Genomic DNA, 27,693 nt, shown 5'->3' with positions numbered 1-27,693 from the left:
AAAAAAAAAATTGAAATAACTTTTGACTGGTACTGTATGTCAATTCGCAAAGTCTTGTCTGATAGCTTGACGTTGCTTCTGCCAGCATTCTGGCTCTCACTTCCGGGCTTTCTCCCGCATCTCCCGCTTCAGGAACATTTTGTTCTGGATCTCGTTGAGTGAGAGGGACACAGAGCAGCGTGAGGGATTCTCCTTCCTGTACATAATGCTCTCCTTAATTGCCTCTTTTATCACCTAAAGAGGTGGATGGAGGAGGTGGAATGGATTAAACACTGTATTAACCTAAACATGTGGTTAACAAGCAATCATAATGAATTCAAATGCGGTTATAGGTTAGATAAAAAAAACAATCAGCATAGGCCTACACACAGGTGTTTGATGTCCGGGGGACCCATAATTAGTGATGGATAATTGAGCAAACTTTGATGTTGCTGGAATGTTTAACATACATTACATCTGGCTGGCTGAACTGACATTTACGTTGTTGAAATATTGTTTTACATACATTAGTTCTGGCTAACCGAACTCACACCACTTTGTTGAGGGTGGTTTGAACAGGAGTCAGGATGCACATTACCATCTACCACATACAGTACTAATGTCAAATTGGGAAACCCCTTCAGTCACTGGCATTTTAGTTCTGACCGACTGAACTGACTTTTTGATTCGTGGGATCTTTTTACACACCCACACACAGTGCTCAAGAATCAATTTGACCTTGATGTTGTAAAGCACTTCACGATAACGCACCAACCACAGACAAAACTAGTATGGCTCCACATCAACATATTTCCTGGCTCTTTGAAGAGCACTTAATTGTTCCAAAAACTGTCTGACCTAACATATTAGAGACGGATGTACAGTAGCCAGTGGTGATGTTGTTGAAGGCTGAACATACCTCGATGTTGTTGAGCGTATTGAACTCCATGAGGTCGTGGAGTTGTGTGAAGGCCTGGTTCGAGTACTGGAAGTTAAACGTGGAGTACGGCGTCTCGGGGTCATCAAAGATGTCAAAGTCAGCCATCTTCTTCTCCTGTTCTGTCTCACGAGGCACTCCTTCAAACACACAGCAAAGGGATGATATGTATTTCAGGATGATAGTGACTATGACTAACTAATAATTGGTCATATACAGCTAATAATAGCCTATATCATATGACTAATTCAGAACTACGGTTGTTTCAGCCCCAACTCCAGTAGATTACGCACTGTCAGTCCATTTTAACAATGGCGAAGTTACGTGATGGCTAGTCATTTGCGACTCACCACCTGAATTCGGTCTTATGTAGCAAAATTTGAAATCATGTTTTTGACATGGAATACAAGTAGAGACTCAGAGCTACAAAATGGTATATCAGACACTGCATTTTTGAGGAACAATGGAAAAGTAATTCTGCTTTGAAAGTTGTTAAACTTGTCAACTCACTTTTGCGAAAATGGCCTTAGAATATTTTGGTATCTAGTGTAGAGCTCTTCTTTGTTTACACCCATTCAGCATCGTTCACACCCTCTTAAGCTTTAGCCCTACCCATCTCGTTTCACTCTCGGAGCGTTCAGAGCGCACACTTGATTCTCTGGGCAATGATTTGTTTACCTCTGGATAACATGAAAACATCCTTACCAGCTCTGCAGGAAACAATTTCATTATGCTTTTTTGCTGACGTTTACTGACACCGGCCATATTCAACGGGGGTTGTACACTTTAGCTCAAGGCACCCTAGGAATGTAGGTTAGGGCACACTTTAGCTTAAGGCATCCTAAATGAGGGTACACTTGTCTTTGACTCTACAGGGGATTAACAGACCAGTGATATAACCTACTCTCTCTCCTACACAGACATAAATATATCAGTGTATGACAACATGTGAGTGGCCCTCGTCGTGAGGCAGAGCAGAGGCCAGGCCAGTGTGTATATATGTGTTCCTATGGCTGATGATGTATACCCTGTTTACACACACTGCTCTCCCAGCATAGTGAGAGATTCCCCCCATAGCACTTGGTCACAGATCTGCTCCTTATGGGTTCATAAGTCACCCCACTAGGCAACTCGTAAAATACCAATCCCACACATGGCCCAGTTCTCCACCATAAACCCTCAACTTCCTTAGGGGCATATTCCCTATGGATAAACAGTCAGTAAGGGGCCTACTATTATGTATGGAATACATCGGAACAGACCAGACTTGATCGGAATACACTGGAATTGATCTAGGAACCAAAACCAAGTTAGGGGAGACCAGTCACTAAAATAACATTGCTTATAGCTAAACGCCCCATAGCTTAATTGAAGAGGAAATCACTTTCAAACAGGGCTCACATATTTCACATATACACAAACAACCTGTACAGACATACATTTGGCATACACTGTACATATACAGTACTTACCAGGGGCTTTGAACTTCCTGAAGTTGATGTTGACCAAGACAAAATGGATGACAGTGGGGCAGTTCCGTTCCCCCTTTATTGGCTTGAAGATGTAGCACTCTTTCAGGCCCTCGCGGTCAAACACTTTGGGGTCAATCTTAGGGAATGGCAGCTTGTTCATCCGGGCCCACTTCTCAGCCAGCAGCAGCTCCTATATACCAAACACAAGTCAAAAAGTTCACATCTTGATTACTACGGCATAGTAAAATGATGAACTTTTATCCTACCTCATAACTACTTAATCATCACACAAAAAAAATTCACAAAATAATCGTCAATGATAAAATGATATAAACAAACACTTTAAAGCAAAGTACTGGCAGGCGGAGCTTGGTAGTACAATGATCTGACCTGAAGGGTGACCACATTTAAAATACCTAATGTATTAAAATTCATTCTCCATTTGCAATGTGCTGCCTATGATCTCACATATCGTCTCAAGAAATGTTTTCAAACACCAAGTTAGGCATACCTAATTTCAAAATAGGCCATCACTGCCAATCGTGAATAATATTCCTTAAACTGAATCCGCATGCCAACCATTTGATCTCAATCAGTTTCATGGGAATATGCATTTAAATCTTCTTGAACTACTGTCCGTGTGCAAATTAGAACAGATGGTGTTAACAAACTACAGTGGCTTGTGAGAGTATTCAACCCCTTGGCATTTTTCCTATTTTGTTGCCTTACAACCTGGAATTCAAATGGATTTTTGAGGGGTTTGTATCATTTGATTTACACAACATGCCTACCACTTTGAAGATGCAAAATATTTTTTATTGTGAAACAAACAAGTAACAAGACAAAAAATGAAAACTTGAGCGTGCATAACTATTCACACCCCCAAAGTTAATACTTTGTAGAGCCACCTTTTGCAGCAATTCCAGCTGCAAGTCTCTTGGGGTATGTCTCTATAAGCTTGGCACATGTAGCTACTGGGATTTTGCCCATTCTTCAAGGCAAAACTGGACCTTCAAGTTGGATGGGTTCCGCTGGTGTACAGCAATCTTTAAGTCATACCACCGATTCTGAATTGGATTGAGGTCGGGGCTTTGACTAGGCCATTCCAAGACATTTAAATGTTTCCCCTTAAACCACTCGAGTGTCACTTTAGCAGTATGCTTAGGGTCATTGTCCTGCTGGAAGGTGAGCCTCCATCCCAGTCTCAAATCTCTGGAAGACAAACAGGTTTCCCTCAAGAATTTCTCTATATTTAGCACCATCCATCATTCCTTCAATTCTGACCAGTTTCCCAGTCCCTGCCGATGAAAAACATCCCCACAGCATGATGCTGCCACCACCATGCTTCACTGTGGGGATAGTGTTCTCGGGGTGATGAGAGGTGTTGGGTTTGTGCCAGATATAGCGTTTTCCTTGATGGCCAAAAAGCTAAATCTGACCAGAGCACCTTCTTCCACATCCCTTTTGGCGAACACCAAACGTGTTTGCTTATTTTTTTCTTGAAGCAATGGCTTTTTTCTGGCCACTCTTCCGTAAAGCCCAGCTCTGTGGAGTGTACGGCTTAAAGTGGTCCTATGGACAGATGTTCCAATCTCTGCTGTGGAGCTCTGCAGCTCCTTCAGGGTTATCTTTAGTCTCTTTGTTGCCTCTCTTATTAATGACCTCCTTGCCTGGTCTGTGAGTTTTGGTGGGCGGCCCTCTCTTGGCAGGTTTGTTGTGGTGCCATATTCTTTCATTTTTTTAATAATGGATTTAATGGTGCTCTGTGGGATGTTCAAAGTTTTTGATATATTTTTTTTTAACCCAACCCTGATTTGTACTTCACAACTTTGTCCCTGACCTGTTAAGCGAGCTCTTTGGTCTTCATGGTGCCCCTTGCTTAGTGGTGTTGCAGACTCTGGGGCCTTTCAGAACAGGTGTATATATACCGAGATCATGTGACACTTAAATAAAGTCCACCTGTGTGCAATCTAACTAATTATGAGACTTTTGAAGGTAATTGGTTGCACCAGATCTTATTTAGGGGCTTCATAGCAAAGGGGATGAATACATATGCACGTACCACTTTTCCGTTTTTTAGAATTTTTGGAAACATGTTATATTTTTAATTTCACTTCACCAATTTGGACTATTTCATTACATGAAATCCAAATAAATATCCATTTAAATTACAGGTTGTAATGCAACAAAATAGGAAAAACGCCACGGGAGATGAATACTTTTGCAAGGCACATAGCCTTCCTGTATCATTCTGCATGCTTTTGAGTTTTTGGCCGCATTAATATAATTTTTTTACTATTCAGCTGACCATGCTAAAATTTAGGTGGTGTTTCTGGTGTAACAGTAACATTATATCATGTGATTATATTTGGTTCTGTTATGTAGAGTACTAATTATTCATTATGTGATCTTCCTAGACATTGATTCAGCTTTGATCTAACTTCACTAAACGTTGTGAGAAGTTGCGGCACAATGCTCCGGCCACACCTGCTCCCGCTGCACTGAGCGAGCAAAGGGAATGTAAAACAGTTAGGAAGGGAGACTTTTAAAACAGGATTGAGTGAAGTAGCAGCAAATATGTTGAATGAGAAATTAATGAGCATGGAGAGCCTCACAAGTTTGATGAAATTACCTTATCTTTCAGTTTAATACTTAAATTTGTAGCTCTTCACCAGACGTACGCTTTTTATAAGTTATTAGGCCTAGCCAGTCCCTCCAGGATTTTGCAAATTTTTTGTGTGATTTCTGCGGCCAAAAATGCTTGATTTTGCGGCAGCTGTTCTGAAATTCTGCGATACATTTTGCGATGGTTTTTTTCACGTTAATTTTGAAATTGTTTCGCACGGTCGTTAGCTGTTATCTTTGTTGGCAAATGAGATTGATTTCTGTTCAATGCACCAGCCATCATCTTCACACGTGAATACGCTGACAGGCCAGGGGGAAAAAACTTTGTTGACATGTGGTTGGATTGGGCCATTTTCCATGGTAACAGTGCAGTAATTAGTCAAAATTACGAACCCGCATTTGATTGGATCCTTTTATGCGCTAAAAGTGCGGGAATTGTTCAAAATTGCGAGCTCTCGCATAATATGCGCTGATTGGTTGATTTTGCATTGAATTATGCGATCGCAGAATCGCGGAATCCTGGAGGGACTGCCTAACTGTCCTCTCCAATTTTAGCTGGAATTTAACCCAAAAAGATTTGAGAAATATGATTGATTGACAATAGGCATATGACATTGGACTACGTCTCATCTTGCCTGTTCTGAAAGAGCTGCAAAACCTGGACCCATACAAATAAGCTGGGCTTGACAATCTAGACCCTCTATTTCTGAAACTATCCGCCGCCATTGTCGCAACCCCTATTACCAGCCTGTTCAACCTCTCTTTCATATCGTCTGAGATCCCCAAGGATTGGAAAGCTGCCGCGGTCATCCCCCTCTTCAAAGGGGGAAACACCCTGGACCCAAACTGTTACAGACCTATATCCATCCTGCCCTGCCTATCTAAGGTCTTCGAAAGCCAAGTTAATAAACAGATCACTGACCATCTCGAATCCCACCGTACCTTCTCCGCTGTGCAATCCGGTTTCCGAGCCGGTCACGGGTGCACCTCAGCCACGCTCAAGGTACTAAACGATATCATAACCGCCATCGATAAAAGACAGTACTGTGCAGCCGTCTTCATCGATCTGGCCAAGGCTTTCGACTCTGTCAATCACCATATTCTTATCGACAGACTCAGTAGCCTCGGTTTTTCTGATGACTGCCTTGCCTGGTTCACCAACTACTTTGCAGACAGTGTGTCAAATCGGAGGGCATGTTATCCGGTCCTCTGGCAGTCTCTATGGGGGTACCACAGGGTTCAATTCTCGGGCCGACTCTTTTCTCTGTATATATCAATGATGTTGCTCTTGCTGAGGGTGATTCCCTGATCCACCTCTACACAGACAACACCATTCTGTATACTTCTGGCCCTTCCTTGGACACTGTGCTATCTAACCTCCAAACGAGCTTCAATGCCATACAACACTCCTTCCATGGCCTCCAACTGCTCTTAAACGCTAGTAAAACCATATGCATGCTTTTCAACCGTTCGCTGCCTGCACCCACCCGCCATCACCACCCTGGACGGTTCCGACCTAGAATATGTGGACATCTATAAATACCTAGGTGTCTGGCTAGACTGTAAACTCTCCTTCCAGACTCATATTAAACATCTCCAATCCAAAATCAAATCAAGAATTGGCTTTCTATTTCGCAACAAAGCCTCCTTCACTCACGCCGCCAAACTTACCCTAGTAAAACTGACTATCCTACCGATCCTTGACTTCGGCGATGTCATCTACAAAATAGCTTCCGATACTCTACTCACAAATTAGATGCAGTTTATCATAGTGCCATCCGTTTTGTTACTAAAACACCTTATACCACCCACCACTGCGACCTGTATGCTCTAGTCGGCTGGCCCTCGCTACATATTCGTCGCCAGACCCACTGGCTCCAGGTCATCTATAAGTCCATGCTAGGTAAAGCTCCGCCTTATCTCAGTTCACTGGTCACGATAACAACACCCACCCGTAGCACGCGCTCCAGCAGGTATATCTCACTGATCATCCCAAAAGCCAACACCTCATTTGGCAGCCTTTCCTTCCAGTTCTCTGCTGCCTGTGACGGGAACGAATTGCAAAAATCGCTGAAGTTGGAGACTTTTATTTCCCTCACCAACTTTAAACATCTGCTATCTGAGCAGCTAACCGATCGCTGCAGCTGTACATAGTCCATCTGTAAACAGCCACCCAATTTACCTACCTCATCCCCTTACTGTTTTTATTTATTTACTTTTCTGCTCTTTTGCACACCAGTATCTGTACTTGCACATGTTCATCTGATGATTTATCACTCCAGTGTTAATCTGCTCAATTGTAATTTTTCGCTCCTATGGCCAATTTATTGCCTACCTCCTCATGCCTTTTGCACACAATGTATATAGACTCATTTTCCCCCCGTACTTTTTTCCCCCTGTGTTGTTGTCTGTTCACACTGCTATGCTTTATCTTGGCTAGGTCGCAGTTGTAAATGAGAACTTGTTCTCAACTAGCCTACCTGGTTAAATAAAGGTGAAATAAAAATAAAAATAAAAAACATTAAAAAAAGTTGCGCAGAATATCAGATCTCAACAAAGATTGGAGAAGTGTTTAACATCACCAGTACCACATCCTTATGATATATGTTTTTTCATAAGCACAACGTGACTGGAAGAGACAGGTTGGAATGTCTGACTGAAATATGGAACAAAACAACTTTTTTCCTTCTAAATTAGTGATGTTTGAATTTGTTGATAAAATGTGGGACATGATTGTTTGGTTGCGGGACTCAGGACAAAGGTCCAAATTGCGGGACTGTCCTGCACAATCCTGGACATGTGGTCAACCTACTGACCTTGAAGGGTGGGCTGGAGTCACTGGGGCGGGCTGAGAAGTCAAAGGAGATGATGAGGTCGACGCCACGCTGCGGGCGCAGGATGAGGGGGTACGGGAGGTTATAGGTCAGACCACTGTCCACTACGTGGATCTTTTTACTCTTCACGTCCAGTGGCTCGTAGATACCAGCAAACTCATCTGGGTCTGAGAATGTTATGGAATACATGCAGAATAAATACAGAACGTGTTATAGTAGAAATGCGTAAAGGAACAGATGTGTGTGTTGATTGGGTATGTGTGTGATGGTCATGTTATAACTGTTTCCATATGTACACAGTAGATGTCTTCATGGATCCACCTGTACCCAAATACCCAAGATTCGATCCGAGACGCGAGTGGGTCCGGATCCAGAATTCTAAATAATGTCAGGGGTCTGGGTCGGATGTCATATGATATGATTGTCACAGGTCTCAGGTATGTGTAATTTTAACCGACTTGTCTGGAAGGGCCCATATAGATCTGAACGCGACTGTTGCAGTAGAGAGAAATTCTATAATTTTTGCTGCTGCTCTTACTTTTCACTAGAGTGGACGTGGCGTGTGTAGCTTGTTGTTGGCCAATCATAAGTCATCATTGCGGCAATAGGTTACGGTCATAGAGCCTCAGTGTGTGGCAAATGGAAGATGGAATTAAAAGGAGAAATATAGGCTACAACTACCAAGAGCCAACAGGTAGGCTGCTACTTAATATTCTGAATGGAGTTGTTGTTATTCGTAAGTGTAGGATGAGAAAGTGCATGCACTGCAGCCTCAATTAGCATAGCTAGCTAATGTTAGCTTACTTGACTAGTGTCTCTCAGTTCTATGCAGTCAAGACCGGTACAACGTAATCATATTTGATGAAAGTTAACCTAGCTATGGCAGCTATTAGACTACTATAGCGCAAGTCGGCTTGGTTGGTTGCTGTCTCTCATGTCTCCCTCCCTCCTGCCTGCCCGTTTCCCCTCGCTCACAGTATGGCCCCTCCGCCTGCTAGAGCAGCACCTCAACCTCTCTCTCCTTCATCAGCTATGCTTAACTTCTTTGGGACCGGGGGGCAGTATTGAGTAGCTTGGATAAAAAGGTGCCCAGAGTAAACTGCCTGCTACTCTGTCCTAAAAGCTAGAATATGCATATAATTAGTAGATTTGGATAGAAAACATTCTGAAGTTTCTAAAACTGTTTGAATGATGTCTGTGAGTTTAACAGAACTCATATGGCAGGCAAAAACCTGAGAAAAAAATCCAACCAGGAAGTGGGAAATCTGAGGTTTGTAGTGTTTCAACTCTTTGCCTAACCAAGATAGTGGAAATGGGGTCATGTTGCACTTCCTAAGGCTTCCACTAGATGTCAACAGTCTATAGAACCTTATTTGATGCTTCTACTATAAAGGAGGGGGGAATGAGAGGGGATTGAGTCAGAGGTCTGCCAGAGAGTCACGAGCTGGTCATGCGCATTCACATGAGGTAGTTTGCGTTCCATCGCATTTCTGAAGACAAAGGAATTCTCCGGTTGGAACATTATTGAAGATTTACGATAAAAACATCCTAAAGACTGATTCTATACTTAGTTTGATATGTTTCTACGGACTGTAATATTACTTTTCGTCTGAACTTTCGGCTGGACCTGCCAGCGCGTCGTCAGTTTGGATTGTGTACGCGCAAACAAAAGGAGGTGTTTGGACAAAAATGATGGACTTTATCGAACAAATCAAACATTTATTGTGGAACTGGGATTCCTGGGAGTGCATTCTGATGAAGATCATCAAAGGTAAGTGAATATTTATAATGCTATTTCTGTCTAATGTTGACTGCACAATATGGCGGATATTTCTTTGGCTGTTTTGGGCTCTGAGCGCCGTACTCAGATTATGCTTTTTCGAAATCTGACACAGCGGTTGCACATTAAGGAGAAGTTTTTCTAAAGTTCCATGTTTTATAGTTGTATCTATTATCAATGTATATTATGAGTATTTCTGTGAATTGATGTGGCTCTGCAAAATCACTGCATGTTTTGGAACTACTGAACATAACACGCCAATGTAAAATGAGATATAAATATTCACTTTATCGAACAAAGCATACATGTATTGTGTAACATGAAGTCCTATGAGTGTCATCTGATGAAGATCATCAAAGGTTAGTGATTCATTTTATCTATATTTCTGCTTTTTGTGACAACTCTCTTTGGCTGGAAAAATTGCTGTGTTTTTCTGTGACTTGGTGGTGACCTAACATAATCGTTTGTGGAGCTTTCGCTGTAAAGCCTTTTTGAAATCAGACACTGTGGCTGAATTAACGAGAATTGTATCTTTAAAATGGTGCCTAATACTTGTATGTTTGAGAAATTTGATTTATGAGATTTCTGTTGATTGAATTTGGCACCCTACAATTTCACTGGCTGTTAGCGAGGGGTTCCGGTTAAATAGGGATGACAGTTACTCCAAATGGATTGTGATATGTGTATTGCTGATTTCCTTTTTGTCTTTGTTTCGATTTATGGAGTGTTGGATTCCCCGATGGGTTAGGGTGCTAACTTCCTGATCTGGTAACTCTTCCAAGAGGTTGCCAGTAAAATAAGGGAGTATGAACTCATTTGAAAATGGTTTTAACAGTAACAGTATGTTGCTATGCTCTTTGACACTATTCGTAGAGATAATGTTATTAACTTCTCTAGGATAGGTGGGACGGTAGCGTCCCACTTGGCCAAAATCCAGAAAAAATGTAGCGCGCCAAATTCAAATATATTACTATAAAAATCAATCTTTCATGAAATCACACATGAAAGACACCAAATTAAAGCTACACATGTTGTGAATCTAGCCAACATGTCTGATTTCAAAAAGGATTTACGGGGAAAGCACACCAAACAATTATGTTAGCTCAGTACATAGCCACAGAAAAGCATAGCCATTTTCCCAGCAAAAGATAGTAGTAACAAAAACCAGAAATAGAGATAAAATTAATCATTAACCTTTGAACATCTTCATCAGATGACACTCATATGACATCATGTTACACAATACATTTATGTTTTGTTCGATAATGTGCATATTTATATCCACAAATCTCGGTTTACATTGGCGCCATGTTCAGAAATGCCTCCAAAATATCCGGAGTAATTACAGAGAGCCACGTCAAATAACAGAAATACTCATCGTAAACTTTGATGAAAGATACATGTTTTACATATAATTAAAGATACACTTGTTCCTAATGCAACCGCTGTGTCAGATTTAAAAAAAAACTTTACGTAAAAAGCACACAGACATAATTCAAAAAGTTTTAGAAACTTCAGAGTGTTTTCTATCCAATACTAATAATAATATGCATATATTAGCAACTATGACTGAGGAGCAGGCCGTTTACTCTGTGCACCTTTCATCCAAGCTACTCAATACTGCCCCTGCAGCCATAAGAAGTTAAGGGAGGGGGAACAGTTTATTACCCTATCACTTCGTCTTCCTGTCGAACCATAACAGATGTCAGGGTTGGAGAGAAGGAGGAGTGCATCTAAATTGGAGTATATATACTTGTGATGGTGGAAACATGTTTTGTCTAATGCAGCTGTACTGATCCTCTGGGAAGAATAAACTTGGTTAAGCTTTCATAGTGTCCGTTGAGTTTTTTACTCTGAGAATTAGAACCTAACAACCCTATGACAAAATGTGCAGAATTGCAGGAAATAAGCTTTAAACCTGCAAAATTCTCTCCACCAACAAGAGGGGTGTGAACAGTTTTTGTTATGAACAGTGCTTGTGCCCATAGAAATAGATGTGGCGCGTGCACGCGGGCTCGGGATGTTCCCCAATACTGGAAGGGGGGCCCCGAGTCAAAAAGTTTGAGAACCTTTGCTGCAGTGGAGAGGGTCAAAAGCTTCAAGTTCCTCGGCGTGCATATCACAGAGGATCTGACTTTTTATTACTACTATTTTTTTACTTTTGCATTTGGCATTTGATTCTTGATGGATATTGATCATGTAATGCATTGTTGAGGAGAGTTAGCAAGTAAGCATTTCACTGTACTGTGCACCTGACAAATAAACTTTGATTTGATTTGCTTTAACTAGAATCTAACAACGGTCATAGACCTGTCATATATCTGGAATCTAGAATGTGTTACATCTAGAACTCCTAGATCTCCAGATTTGACATCTGACCTGTGACAGCGTCAACCTCATCCTCGAAGGAGGCGCAGGAGTTCTGGTACATAAAGTCTCCGAAGGTAGAGAAGGGCATGTTGGTGTTGAGGTTGAGGCCTAGCATGAAGTTATGGACCTTCCCCGCCCGCCCCTCTCGCGTGTTGAACAAGGAGTCGCCGCTGAAGAGGGAGGTGATCATTCGCTGGACCCAGCTGTTCTGGGCGGTGCCGTACTCATCTTCCGCCTCTGGGTTCTCCTTGCCTCCTGGAGAGGGGAGAGATGGAGAAAAAGAAGGGAGGCAAGTGAGAGAGAAGGGGACAATGTTGATAAAGAGAGGCCACATGGGATGTACAGCAGGCTTACATTATGCATTTGGTGGCTAGAGGTGCTTGATAGGCCTTGATCTGAAGTGCACAGTTCCTCGAGGGTCACAATTTAATTGATCAATCGTTTAGTCTACACTCCCAGGTATAAAAATATTATATACAGTGCATTCGGAAAGTATCAGACCCCTTGACTTTTTCCAGATTTTGTGAAATTACAGCCGTATTCTATAATGGATTAAATTGTCTTTTTTCCTAATCAATCTACACACAATACCCCATAATGACAAAGCAAAAACAGGTTTTTCGAAATGTTTGCAAATGTATTAAAAATAAATACTTTTGTAAATGTGATATCAGTTTTCAGACACTTTACTCATTACTTTGTTGAAGCACAGCCTCAAGTCTTCTTGGGTAGGACGCTACAAGCTTGGCACACCTGGATTTGGGGAATTTCTCCCACTCTTCTCTGCAGATCCTCCCAAGCTCTGTCTGGTTGGATGGGGGGCGTCGCTGCATAGCTATTCTCAGGTCTCTCCAGAGATGTTTGATCCGGTTCAAGTCTGGCTGGGCCACTCAAGGACATTCAGAAACTTGTCCCGAAGCCACTCCTGCGTTGTCTTGGCTGTGTGCTTAGGATCGTTGTTCTGTTGGAAGGTGAACCTTCTCCCAAGTCTCAGGTCCTGAGCGCTCTGGAGCAGGTTTTCATCAAGGATCTCTCTGTACTTTACTCCGTTCATCTTTCCCTCGATCCTGACTAAACTCCCAGTCCCTGCCGCTGAAGAATACCCCCACAGCATGATGCTGCCACCACCATGCTTCACTGTAGGGATGGTGCCATGTTTCCCCCAGCTGTAATGTTTGGCATTCAGGCCAAAGAGTTCAGTCTTTGTTTCATCAGACCAGAGAATCTTGTTTCTCATGGTCTGAGAGTCCTTTAGATGCCTTTTGGCAAACTGTCATGTGTCATGTGCCTTTTACTGAGGAGTGGCTTCGGTCTGGCCACTCTACCATAAAGGCCTGATTAGTTAAGTGAGTTAATGGCATGTTGTTTATAACACAATTTTTCACTTATTTTGTACATAATGTTGCTGCTGTCGTCTCTTATGACCGAAAATAACTTCTGGACATCAGAACAGCGATTATTCACCTCGAACTGGACAAAGATTTTTTCTTTAACCTCTACCGACCACCAAACCCGGATCCGGGATCCCCCCCAGCATAATTGCTGACTAGCATAGCCTAGCCTAAAGTTACAGGGATATCATAAAAAAAATTGTTCATGAAATCACAAGTCCAAGACACCAAATGAAAGATACAGATCTTGTGATTCAAGCCGTCATCTCTGATTTGTAAAATGTTTTACAGGGAAGACAAAATATGTAAATCTATTAGCTAACCACTGTTAGCAAAAGACAACAATTTTTTTACTCCACCATTTTCTTACTGCATCAGTAGCTATCACCAATTCGGCTAAACTAAGATATTGATAGCCACTAACAAAGAAAAAACCTCATCAGATGACAGTCTGATAACATATTTATTGTATAGGATAGGTTTTGTTAGAAAAATGTGCATATTTCAGGTATAAATCATAGTTTGCTATTGCAGCCACCATCACAAATCTCACCAAAGCGACTAGAATTACTACAGAAAGCAACTTGTATTACCAATTTACTCATCATAAAACATTTCTTAAAAATACACAGCACATAGCAATGGAAAGACACAGATCTAGTGAATTCAGACAACATTTCAGATTTTCTAAGTGTTTTACGGCGAAAACACAATAAATCGTTATATTAGCATACCACATATGCAAACGTTACCCCAGCATGAATTCAAGCCAAAGAGAGCGATAACGTAATCATCGCCAAAATATATTAATTTTTTCACTAACCTTCTCAGAATTCTTCCGATGACACTCCTGTAACATCATATTACAACATACATATATTGTTTGTTCGAAAATGTGCATATTTAGCCATAAAAAACCGTGGTTATACAATGAAAATAGTAGCAAATCAAGCCTCAAAATGTCTGACGTCATCTTTCAGAGTGATCTAGTTTAATTGAAAGCTAATCATATACTTGACTAAAAAATACAGGGTTGACAGGAATCGAAAGACAAATTAGTTCTTAATGCAATCGCTGATTTACATTTTTTAAATTATCCTTACTTTTCAATACAGGTTGCGCCAAGCGAAGCTATAGAAAACAAAATGGCGCCATAAGCGTTTAAAATTTTTCGACAGAAACACGATTTATCATCATAAATTGTTCTTACTGTGAGCTGTTCTTCCATCAGAATCTTGGGCAAAGAATCCTTTCTTGGGTCTAATCGTCTTTTGGTCGAAAGATGTCCTCTTGTCCGTCGAAATGCCCACTAACGTTCGACCGGGACCCCGAAACGTGCCCGGCGCTTCAAAGTGCAACACAAAGCAATGCCTCAAAATCGCACTAAACGGATATAAATTGCTATAAAACGGTTTAAATTAACTACCTTATGATGTTTTTAACACCTCTAACGAGTAAAAACATGACCAGAGAAATATTACTGGCTAAACTAAAGCTTGGAAGGAGGCGAGTCCGATGTCCTTCGCGCGCAAGGCGCAGGCAGCAAAGGGAAGCTACTTCCGGTATTTGCTGTTTTATACAGCCCCTGATTGCGCAATCGACTCCATTCAAAGCGTCATCACGCACTGACATCCAGGGGAAGACGTAAGACGTGTCTGTTTCTCCATAGCATTTACACGGACCTTCAAACTGACTCCAGATCAGTGGCCAAAATGTTTGAAATCTGACTCCCTATCATGAAAAGTGCTGTAGATTGAGTTCTGTTTCACTCAGAGACAAAATTCCAACGGCTATAGAAGCTAGAGACTGTTTTCTATCCAATAATAATAATAATATGCATATTGTACGAGCAAGAATTGAGTAGGAAGCCGTTTAATCTGTAGTGCAAATTATGCTAATGCGAAACAGCACCCCCTATATTCGCAAGAGGTTAATGAGTTCGACGTGAAGGATATACTGCTTTCTCGGGAATGGGCCTAAATTCTTCCCATTTACGGGAAGAAAAGACAGAGAAAAAGGGGGCGGAGGTCAGGCTTCATTCTGAGAATTCGAAGGTGCGTGAGTAAACTTCCACTACCATCCGTTCTATTGGCCATTGTGCAATCATTGGAAAACTAAATGGATGATATATGGTCAAGACTATCCTACCAACGGGACATTAAAAACTGTAATATCTTGGTCGTTTGATAAGGAAATGTACTTTAGAATGGATCTTTCACAATTACCACCCGGTGGTTATTGGTCGAGGTTACTAGAATAGATACTTTAGATGTATCTATAGTAGTGAAAGGAGATTGTTCTTCTCTCTCTTCTTCGGGTCGAGTTTCCTAGACTATTTTACATATACAGTTGCAGACTGTGAATGTGTAGTCTTTAGTTTTGTAGATTTCTTAACCATTCGTGACTTCCGGTTCCCACCATCCGCCTGCTTGGTCTCTATTTAAATTGCCAACCATTTCAACATGTAGCTACAGCTCCAAGCTACATTGCAATTATTAACAAATTCAACAGGATTGTTCTTTAAGTGCCCTTGGACCCTTCCAACTGGTTGGAAAACAGAAATATTGTTTCATTATTGAACCTTTTTATGTTAAAGTTTGGCCAAGTCTCTCTCTGTATTCCACAGTCTCTCTCTGTATTTTACGACCGGTCATAAAACTGGTGGGGGAGAGAGAGAGAGGGATGGGGAGGGGAATCTGGCACCTATAATCCTCACCCAACAGGGCAAGTCATGACAACGTCGTCCCCACAGTGACCGTACGTACATATCCCAACCAGAAGCCATGGATTACAGGCAACATCTGCATCGAGCTAAAGGCTCGAGCTGCTGCTTTCAAGGAGCGGGACATTAATCCAGACACTTATAATAAATTCTGCTACACCCTCAGTCGAACCATCAAACAGGCAAAGCATCAATACAGGATTAAGATTGAATCCTACTACACTGGCTCTGACGGTCGTCAGATGTGGCAGGGCTTGAAAACTATGACGTACTACAAAGGGAAACCCAGCCGTTAGCTGGGTCCCTAATGAGACCTGACCGTGGCCCCCTTCATCACTAATACATTACTCTCTCCCCTTATCAATGCCTGCCACATATGATCGTTTTCCCTACACTCACTACATTCTAAGCTTAATTGCACCCACCATATACCTTCCTCCTACAGATAACCATTAACTTCTGGTGTAGACCCTCTAAACCATAGCACTCAATATTTCAATAGAATACCTGATAGAACTCAGAATCCATCAACTGGTACTGTATATCTTTATGATTTTGGGGGTTAATTACCTTGTATCAAGCCATGGAAATGTGATAAGCCTGATGAGTTTGCCGTTTGTGAACAGAATACAAATGTTTATTATATCAAGACACGAGGAGCGCGCATGACAAAGGCAGCTAAAGCACACCTGATTGGTAGGGCTAAGCATGAATAGTCATTGAAAGTTGTGGACACAATTGTGGGAAGCATTGGGCCAGCATCCCTGTGGAACGCTTTTGACATCTTGCTTTGACGAATTGAGGCTGTTCTGAGGGCACAAGGGGGGGGGGGGGGGCAACTCGATATTAGGAAGGTGTCCTTAATGTTTTTAACACTCAGTGTATATAAGTTGTTTGTCATGAAAGATGGTCTCTATAGTTCTATCGATCTTTGAGTAATTAGGAAAAAAAATAAAAGTGTTACTTTCGTCCCGTTTTTCCCCTACTCGCACATGGAAAAAACAAAAAGTGTTACTTTCGTCCCGGTTTCCCCCTACATGCACGACTAGGGTTGGGTGATATTACCATAGCATCGTCTATCGACAATAATTGACTGCCATCGCTGATGGTGACAACATTGTGATCTGACAGACAATGGTTTAGCCTATTTGAACTATATAGCCAACTATACAGAACGAGAGGAATATAGAAAGAGAGGAATGAAAGAGAGGACTGTAGGCCAGACAGAGCAGAGAATTCCACCAAAGCAGTGCACAATGTCCAGTCAGAAAATAGCCTATTGTTTCTCTCTTTGTCGGATGCATGGGCATTAGGCAATAGCCTAAACCTAATTTTGTTTTATAATGGACACTCCTTAACTATCTAGTGTCAAGACATTTAAAAAAATTGTAGCCTATATTCCCTTCTCTCTCCATTCGATAGGCTATGAATATGACTGAAGGCTACACTTCATTGTTTTATGCATGGCTTTCTCCCAATCAAACAATACATGTAACAGAGTTCCATCTCCAAAACTTATTTGAATAGCCTAAAAACGTAAGGTATTCTAGCATGTCGTGATATTCAAAAATAACAAGAATGAAAGTCTATAGCCTAAGCCTAGGCATATGCTATTCTCAATCACAGCTTTATGAGAGATAGAACAAACCATATTATATATTTTCTATTATTTTATGAGGCAAATAAAGCTATTATTATCCAGTTCTGAAGATGGTAAACTGCTTCTATCCAGCCCATGATGTAGGCCTATAACCTAGCTCACTATGTCGAGACGGCCTGTTCCTCATCAGACAGTCACTGCTCCATCAATGCAGCATCAAGGCTGTGACTTCCCCTGAACAGTGTGAATGTGTTAAAATAATGTAGACCACACACTTATTCAGGATTCTGTGTATTTCGTATGAATCATTATGCATCATGGATATTGCAGTTCTCACCTTTCCAAGGCCTCTCGTCATCATCTAGACTGTCCTCCCCCACAATGTGTTGAGGCTTTAACTGTTCTGCAGGAAAAGACAAGGATATCTTCTTTAATCACACTTTCACTCATATCCAAGTCTTCACTCCATCTCAAAAACAGAGGTTATCATAGCATGACATGTATCGCTTACATTAGGCTGTCCAATTAACTTTCAATTGTTTAGGCCCTACCTTTTATAAACTCATTTGCAACAATGGCTTACATAGCAAACACAATAAAACAATTGACATTTAACATAAACCAGGAAATCATTGGAATGGGTGTAGGTGTACCTGCTTGCAGATGCAGTGAGTGCACATGTGCAACACAAGCTACAAGGTCAAATCAAACACCAACAGCCCATAAAACAAACTTAAAAAGCAGTTATAAATAATGACAGGAAGCTGAACATTATCCTTGTTTTGACCGAAGGGAATCCCATGCACATCTGTGAGCTGGCATTTGGGTCAGGGATAAGACCAGAGGTCAGGGTTAGGATTGGGGTTATAAGAAACGTGTGTGTGGTTTCTTACCGAGCTCTTCCTCCATGGTGCTCCCCCCGACAGTGTCTTTGACACCCAGCACTCTGTTGAAGAGGATGGAGAAGGCACTCCCCCAAACCCCTGGAGAGAGATAAACCCACTAGATCAACATCAATATCATGTGATGACTTATGCATATCATGTTTGATGATCGCTTATCATGTGAGGAATCTCTTCAGGAAGTCCTATGCAGAAGTGCCAGCAACATTCTGTCGTTTGTGTATGTATGTGTGTGTCTATGTCTGGGTTTTCTTACCCATAAGGTAATGTAGTGGGTTCTCTTCATACTGCTTCACAGTGATTCCCATGAAGAACTTGCTTCCAAAAAGATCAGGGGTCATGAACGTTCCGTACTTTGCCATTCCAATCTCATACGGGCTGAACTCCACCCAGTCTGTCAAAAAAATGGTTAAATAAAATAACAACATCCATTGATAAAAATCAATCCGCGTATGTAACTAGCTAACACTTTAATTAGGGGAGCACACTGTAAGTGCAATGTAATTGGGAAAATGTGTATATCCTGCAGTAAATATGTGTATGTTTTTGTTATGGAAAAAGGGTAGCCCAGGTTTACAGTAACAGTGCAGGCCAGAAGCAACTGTCATTATGACCCTCATTACTGGAACCAGGTGACAGGGGGTATATACCCTACCTGACTCTAGTGACACAACAACACCCACACATATAATTGTAAGGCCAAACACAACACACTGTTCACACATAAGTCTGACAGAGTTCCTCAGAATGACAATACACTATCACCTTTCAGCCTATCATTGGTCCTGGATAAGGAGTACAATGTTACTACTGTACTGTAAGTTATGTGGTGTTATTTTTGCCTTTCTCTGGAAAGTTGTGACAGCATTACCTTGTCACACCAGAGATAAAAGGTGGGGGATTTACAGTAAAAAAAAAAAGTGAACTGATTTAATATTCTATTCCAGCTAATCTGTAAAATACACTGGAACACCAACATTAATTTGCATGAATATTATTACAAATATGTTGGTCACAGTACCAATGACTCAGCATACAGTAATGGACTCAGTCAACCTAACAGAGGACAGGTTGTCCCTAAGGACTGTTTTGAGGTCCGTTTTACATGTCATTATGAGTCAAGCTAAAATTTGAGAAAGATCCTAGATCAGGACCAGGGGCGTACCACAACGACATTGACACCTACATAACATTGCCCTTCCACATTGTACTACTACACCTACTAGTGATGGGGGGGGGGAAATCTATACAGTTACATATCGGGATATTATTTTTGATGATATATCGTTTTGACAATATCGCAATATTATTTTTGAGCTAGTTGGCTGTACCTGCCCCTATTTCCTTCATAGCTTGTTCTCCATCTTCTTTTTAAATAGGCAGCCAATTGGTTTTCAGCACTTTTATTTCCATGACTAATCAAAACATGTTTTCTCATGGCTCTCTCTTGTCCCTCCGCAGCAGACATATGGGGAGCAATATGTTTGGAACATCGAATCGCAATAAAAATCACAGTATCGAATTGCAATACATATAGAATTGTGAGAATCAGCGAGAATCGCAATCAGCGAGAATCGTATCGGCACCTAAGTATCTTGATAATATCGTGAGGTTCCTGGCAATTCCCAGCATTAACACTTACACATTGTTGATGTTCCTTCTCACACTACAGCACTAAAACAACAAGAATGCCTGGGGTCAATATGATGATAGCTCCATTTACTGTATTGGAATAACATTGTTTGCATAAACCTTTGTTTGTCATCACCTCCAGTTTCTCCTTACCTTCAGTAACAGAGACTGTTTCAGATGTGCAAATTGTTCAGACTCGTGTCACTATTAATTTGTTTAAAATGAATGGGACAAACTTAACCAGCGCTGGCCATATGCACAGTGGCTATCTGCAGTACATTCATGGATGACTCTCTCAAAGCAACATTTGAATATCAGCCAACCATGACACATCAGTGTGTGTGAAATGAGTGATGCTCCAAGGAAATGTAAAGAATGGAAATTTGCATGCGGGGGAGATTATCTGACCATCTCTGATTACTCATAATGCAAAAGGCATACACATATTCATTGTACTAGAGATTCAAACACACACACACACACACACACACACACACACACACCAGAACTTGAATCCTCCATTCCAACTACATGCCCAATACTGCGGACACACTCACACTACGTGCATGACACAGGCGTCTGGTGGTACGTTAATTGGGGAGGACGGGCTCATTGTAATTGCTAGAACAGAATAATTGGAATGGTATCAAACACATCAAAGAGTTTGAGTTTGATACCATTCCATTCACTCCATCCCAGCCATTATTATGAGCAGTCTTCCTCTCACCAGCCTCCTGTGGTGCATGAACTCCTACTGAAATGCTACGCTTCATTGAAAAACTGAGAACTGAGGAGAGCCTCGGAGCCACACTGACCTTGTGATCTACAGTAATACACACAGACACACACACAAACAAACGTTAACACACCATTATGAATGTAAATCAGTGAGGTAAAGGCAATAACAGGGGCTCATCACTCTCTCCTCCCCCTCTTACGCAGGTCTACTCAAACTGACAACAGTGATTGTTGCGTAACCATTGTGTGAACAAACACACACTCACACAGACCACCCACACAGACACACACACACAACGTATACACGCTCACTGACCTGCGAACATGAGCTCGGACACGTCTGGTTTGACGTGCAGACAGGTGAACAGAGGGAGAGGACACTGGCCCTCGTTCACCTTCTCCTGCAACTCACTCAGCTTTGTGTCCATCCTCTGATGAAAACAGAGAAACACTGGGAGTTATAGTCAGTTTAGTTTCATCCTCTTGAAGACAGAGAAAGAGAGAGATGGCTGAAATAATGCAGTAACAACAAAAACAGGTGTGTGGGGTTCTCCTCTCACCGCGGGGATGAGTGTCTCTCCGATGAGCATGCCGAAGATGTCAGTGAAGGTGACGGGCTGTCCGTTGGCCTTCTTGCTCCACAGAGACTGGATGTAGTTGGTGATGTGCTGGGGCAGCAGCAGTCTCAGAGGGTTACTGCTCACTCTCTTCATCAGCTCCGCGTTGATCTCCTTAGGACCCTTCGAGGGGAACTCTGGGTGAGAGAACAGGGTCGACATGTACCTGCGGGAGGGACGGAGATAAGGAGGGAGGGAGAGGGAAAGACATAGTGAGGGAGGAAGGGAGGCATGAGAACACACAGGCAGACCACATACAGTCCTCCCTCTAAAAACGGGTTACATTTTGGTGCAGAGGTAGATGGGTAGATACTGTAGGAGAAAAGAGGAGTGGGAGGGAGGGAGGGAGAGAGAGAGAGCATGGTATAAACAGATGAATAGTTGACTGACCAGGTGGATCCAGAGAGGCCAGCAATGTAGGTGGCACAGTCCAGGACCCCAGACTCATACAGGCCCTTCATAACCCCAGAGAAGCCCACCATGGCCCTGAAGCCTCCCCCTGAACCCACTATGGCGATCACCGGCACCTGCACAGACACAGACAGACAATGACAGCCACAGACAGGAAGAGATTGGAAAGGATTCGGATCCCTGTCATAACATGACTCCTTGAGATTCATAGCAGCTCAACTGTCAGTAAGCCCTACTTCCTGATGTTACTTCCGTCAGTCAGTCAGTCTACAGTAGGTGACTGTTGTTGCCTCACTCTACTTGCTGTAGTTCCTGGGCCTCTTTCCACCTCTGCACTGACTTCTCTGAACTAGAACCACAGTCATTTCCGTAAACAATTACAACAAATATTATAACCCACTCTGACACAACAACTGCACTTCACTGAGTTGTGAAATGTTCTAGTATTTACTAGCCTCAATGGGAATGCGGTGTGGCAGCTCAGAAGTTCTGCAACAACACTTTTAATGTGTTGTGGGTTATTATCTCATTATGGCTGGTAGCTTCCGGATCATCCGAGAACACAGGCAGGCAGTGAGAGGTGTCGGATAGAGGCTACAACCAGGAGAACAGGGCCAAATGTCAGCTGCCTCTGAACCAGCCTTCAGAGCTTTCGGTGTGAGAGGAAATTAGGGCCTATAAAATTATCACGTTTGAATACTAAGAGACCTGTGGATGTGATGTACGTGTTCTTGCTAATAAAAAGTGGTGTTGTTGGCTAATATTGTCTCGTCTATGAACTTGACCACTATGCTCAGCAATACTGCATAGTAAACCCCATTTCCATGGCAATAAATGCTTTATTTAGCTCATGTCTATTATATTGCCCGTTCATTTTGAAATGGTTACCATTCTATGACCCATTGACCCTGCAATGCATCCCAATACATGATGTTTCACATGTAAAACACTGCATTTGACTAAGTCAGAAACTGATTCAAAAAAGAACACTGTGGTTGGCAGTAGGCCGCTTTGCAAGCCTGGGCCCACAGTACTCAGGTATGCCCACCTCCCGAGGAGTGCTGGGGAGGAAGCGGGGCTTTTCCATGTCCAGCAGCTTCTTGATGCCCAGCATCACCCTCTCTCTGCGGGCCTGTCTGAATAGTTTCTCCTTGTCACACAGGGTCAGGCTGAACCGCAGGTCCAGGTTCGTACTGCATGGGGACACAGAGACAAGATAAGGTTATAACCCTGCATATGGCCATCATAAGCAAGACAAAATGTTTATCAAATAAATAGGTCCCACTTTATTTGGATAGTCTGGATTTTCATACTATGAATAAACTATTTGTTGATAAGAAACTGCTTGCAAAGGTTACAATTAGAGTAAGAATAACCCTAACCGTAACTAGGGTTAGAGTTTGTAGATAGTTGAAATGTTACTGATAGTATGTAGAGCATCTACAGACTATCCAAATAAAGTGTTACCAATAAATATTTGTCATATTTGACAAATGTAATAATTTATTATCAATTTAGATTGTTAGAGTGCTCAGTTGAATGTGTCCCACTAGCAAAAGCCTGTTTGTGGGGTCAGTGAGTTTAGGATATGTGTTGTTGAGTGAAATGAAGTAAGATTAGTCTAGAAGACCTACAATAATAAGCATAAACAAAAGCAGACAAAACATATTCACACGTATGTCATTACATTTCAACAACTGCTTTAAAACATCACGTTTTCCCATATGGGAAACAGACAGACATCTCTGTATTCTCTTTAGTAGACCTGTTAGTCAGCCATGATGACTGATTTTATGTTCTGTAGGTTAGCCAGCCATGACTGAAGTTAACAGATGTTATTCGATCTGGTTCCAAGTTGGTCTGGTCTGAGATAGACCTCCAGAGACAAACACACCCAAGACCTCCCACCTCTGCATTACTGAGACTACAATCATGCCAAGCATGTCCTCCCCTTTACCTAAAACAACAGTCTGGTTAGAGCATTGGGCCGGTAACCGAAAGGTCGCTGGTTTGAATACCCGTGCCGACAAGGTGAAAAATCTGTCTATGAGCCCTTGAACAAGGCATTTAACCCCGATTTGCTCCAGGAGCGCTTTAGTACTATCGCTGACCCTGTAAAACAGCACATTCCAGTGTTGGAACATTTTTGGGGGTCTTTTTTTTGCAACAGTCCAGTAAATCTAAGCCCTGTGTTGACTGAAAACAGTTACAGTTGTTAAAAAAGGAATAGAAATAAATATGGTGGCTCCCATTGCCCTGGAAGAAGTGGTGTTCATTGATCTCTCTCTTAAACAAACTACACTTTGGCCCAAACAATCTATTTAGCGCAAAATTGAAAAACAATTCAACTGGGAAATGAAATGGCACCCCCAGCCTCCAATATTTAACAATAATGGCTTGCGATCTGGAGGATGGCCTTTCACATCGCCTCAATGGTCCAAATGTGGTATCCGTACCCTTTGCGATACTATGGATAGTAATGGTTTGAGGATATTCCAAGATCTGAAAGAAGCATTTATTTATATTACCAGGTAACAATTTTTTTCTTTATCTCCAACTTAGGTCAGCTGTGCTGGTTTATGGGGTTCCATGGGAAACCCAGCTGTCGATTCATCCAATGATGGAATTTGGAAACGAAAGGACTAATCTCGGTAATATTTCAACAACTTTTGGAAAGCTCGCCATCAAAAAAGTATGGCCCAGAGATCTAAATGTAACTGAATCATCCTTTAACTAGACCAGAATATGGAATAATTACGATGAAGATGTGTGAAGAGGGGGGCTAGGAGGGATGGGAAACATGGTTTCCGGTAGGGGAGGGAGAATGCAGGCAGGTGGATGGGGACTGAGGGGGTTGGGGGGAATGGGTTTGGGAGGGGGAGCATTTTTTGTTTATTTTCCCTTCATACAGAATATGACTTAAAAACTGCTGATGCTGTTCTTTGTCTTTTGTATGCACTTCTCGGATTTCTTTGTTTGAGTGGTAGCCCACATGTACAGGAAGGCGGTACCTGTAAACCCATTCTGAAAATGGACAACCTAAATAAAAAGATGGTCATCATCATCAAAATTATTATTATTATTTTTTTTTTTTTAAGAGTTTTGTACTAAAACACAATGGTGTGGGTTACATAGCTTGAGGTGAATTCCTGTGCTTTAATTAAGCTGACCCCAGTACAAGTAGCTGCTGCTTCTGCAAAAGCTAAATGGGGATCCAAATAAATAAACAGACAGACGAGGAGAGGAGTGTTAATGGAAGTACACGTACCAGACCTCCAGGGCCATCTCTAAGTACACATTGGTTGCCTGTCAAAACAACACAAAGACGCTGTGGTTATCGTAGAAGAAGAAAACATTGATTAATCTGTCAACAGCCTGGGATAAAACTAAACAAAAAAGGAATCTGTCAACAGCAAAACACCCTGGGATACAGTACAACATCCACAAGGAGAGGGGATGAGAAACACTGTAGGAGGATGAGGGTAATGAGAGGAGAGAAGGGGAGAGATGCAGGTGGGTAAGCTACAGTAAGGAAGAGGAAGAGTGGATGAAGAGGGATAGATAGAGGGTGAGAGAAGAGAAAGGAGAGGGATATTCAGTAAGAGGTCGGAGGAGAAGAGAGGAAAACCTCACTGCCATAGATGAGTCAACATCACTCAACAGACAAGTATATTTGTGTGAGCTAATGTCTTTCAGGCACACTCTTTCCTTCGGAATACTCTACAGAAAGACAGTGAAAGTATAGAGGTCTTACTTTGCCGATGAGGAAAGGCACTGTCTCTGTGTGGCCAGTTTTCAACATCTTGGAGATGTTGTACGACGCAGTCCCAAGCTTCTCGTCCATCACGTAATTGGCGTCCATTAATGTTATCTGATTGAGTACAGCGCCAACCAACAAGCTTAAGGCTTCAGCTTCCACATCTTGACCTGACTGGGAGTTCAGTTGATTTGACTTAAATTAAACTGTGCTGAACTGAGTTGAACTGACACGGTTCCATCTCTCACCTCTAGAACATTATCCTGGTTTGGGTCCAGTATGAAGTCAAAGGTCTCATTCCATTCTGGGTGGATGTCGTTGTCTATGTGCCTCGTTCGTTTCCTGCTCTCAGGGGTGGTGGGAATGAACAGCTCCACATAGGGGTCAGGAGTGTCGACTGCAGACACAAACACACGAATGCATGCGTTACATACATTTACATAGAAATATAGAAAGTGATAAACATACTGTACATATATTTTTGATACACATAACATAGATAAACACAACTACAGTATTGTTATTACATAGCTATAAGAGCAAGTTAATATGAAGTGTTTGAATATTCTGGCAGGTCTTGAGTATTTGGAATAATTACATTTCACGACACAATATAAATGATTTGCTTTTACATACAGAAATGACAACTCCCTGTGATATGCTTTTATGTTGGAGAACTTGTGATCGTTAACATGTGAACTAGGAGCATGTGGAATAACAGGTGTTGTCAGACTCACACAGGTCACCCAGTGCTCCCTTAGTGACATTCTTAGCGCGCACCACTGTCACTCTGAACTTGTGAGAGAACTGCTGCTCCACCTGCACACAAACATCAACAGAAACATAGCCTGTGAGCAAGGACACACATGCACAGATCTATCACACTTGAACTCCAACAACTGCCTAGAGCTACTTAGGGACCGTGTGTACATTATTAACTGTGCTTTTTTGTCTAAACCTAGGCTTAGATACAATCATGTGATACAAGAGGTGTCAAGGTGAGGTGTGAGTCCTATCCCTTTTCTTTAAGATTATCAGAGCTCCCTTACCCCAACTAAGGGGCAGCCCCTGTTCTTTTTTGTTGCCTTGTTATTGTTTTGCAGTCATTTGTGAACATAAGGTATGATGATGCCATTTTGTCTTATCACTATTCCTCTTGTAGTGCATCTGTAGATCTGCTAGTCTTCACCGCAGTGTAACAGCGATGAGTGAGGAGTGAGCAGCAGGCACAGACTTTCACTGGGAACTAGACTGCCATGGTGGGGCTACAGTACAGTGGCATATCTCCTAGTCAAGCCAGTTGGGCGCCTTCTTCATTTAAAAATTGTTTTTATTTGTGTTTTCTTTATTGAAATAGAAGGTCGCAAATGAGAAGAGCAGACAGCTAGGTAGAGTAATACATATATGAAGGTGGAGGCAGGGTTTGAACCCATGCCCCACAAGGGACAATGTGTGGTCTTGAGTCAGCAACACTACCACTAGACCAGACTCCAGCAACAGCAGGGTGTCGTCTTTATCCTACCATGATATATAGTATGTCTAGAGCTTCAATGACGAGAAACATGCAGTGCTGCCCACGAATGTGCTGATAAGAGTGAGCCAGAAAACAGATAGAGGTTTTCAACTGAAGTTATACTGCTGTTTATTTTCTCAACAGGGTCTGAGCTTACACACAAGCCAATGCAATGGGTTCCCCCTGCCATAGATTTTGAATGCAAGTGGGCATGTGTGGACTTACAATAATGTACTGGTAGGGGTCAATGGAAGACATTGTTGGCTGGTTGGTGTTACCCTCTTGTCCAGTCTCTGTCCAGCCTCCAGTGTCCTTGAACTCAGGAAGATCCTCCAGTGATACTGGGTACCATCTACAGACGCTGGGGACACACAGAGCATCATAATGTAAGGCAGGGGTACTCAACTACAATT

General features: G+C 42.0%; 1 protein-coding gene across 1 annotated transcript; it reads right to left on the bottom strand.

Annotated features, from left to right (window-relative positions):
• Positions 1–27,538, bottom strand: LOC120051922 (cytosolic phospholipase A2-like). The gene is made up of 17 exons (XM_038998806.1): positions 27,506–27,538; positions 26,505–26,586; positions 26,016–26,164; positions 25,765–25,881; positions 25,279–25,316; positions 23,059–23,203; positions 21,990–22,126; positions 21,543–21,765; positions 21,299–21,413; positions 18,869–19,006; positions 18,604–18,693; positions 18,048–18,113; positions 12,007–12,252; positions 7,830–8,014; positions 2,389–2,578; positions 899–1,056; positions 1–234 (listed from the first exon to the last, which is right to left on the bottom strand). The coding sequence occupies exons 1-17, from the start codon at positions 27,536–27,538 to the stop codon at positions 97–99; spliced, it is 2,250 nt and encodes a 749-aa protein (XP_038854734.1). The 3' UTR covers positions 1–96.
• Between the last annotated feature and the right edge of the window lie 155 nt (positions 27,539–27,693).

Source organism: Salvelinus namaycush, chromosome 8, assembly GCF_016432855.1.
Source record: "Salvelinus namaycush isolate Seneca chromosome 8, SaNama_1.0, whole genome shotgun sequence".
NCBI classification, from domain to species: Eukaryota; Metazoa; Chordata; class Actinopteri; order Salmoniformes; family Salmonidae; genus Salvelinus; species Salvelinus namaycush.
Note: the sequence above shows the minus strand (reverse complement) of the source record. Positions and strands in the feature narration are given on the sequence as shown.

What these genes read in the sequence shown, in the direction of transcription:
- LOC120051922 (XM_038998806.1), bottom strand. Translation starts at nt 27,538, where the DNA reads ATGTCTTCCATTGACCCCTACCAGTACATTATT. An exon ending in ACCCCTACCAGTACATTATT is followed by an intron (nt 26,587 to 27,505) that starts GTAAGTCCACAC and finishes GTTTGTGTGCAG; the next exon opens with GTGGAGCAGCAGTTCTCTCA. An exon ending in ACCAGGATAATGTTCTAGAG is followed by an intron (nt 25,882 to 26,015) that starts GTGAGAGATGGA and finishes GTACTCAATCAG; the next exon opens with ATAACATTAATGGACGCCAA.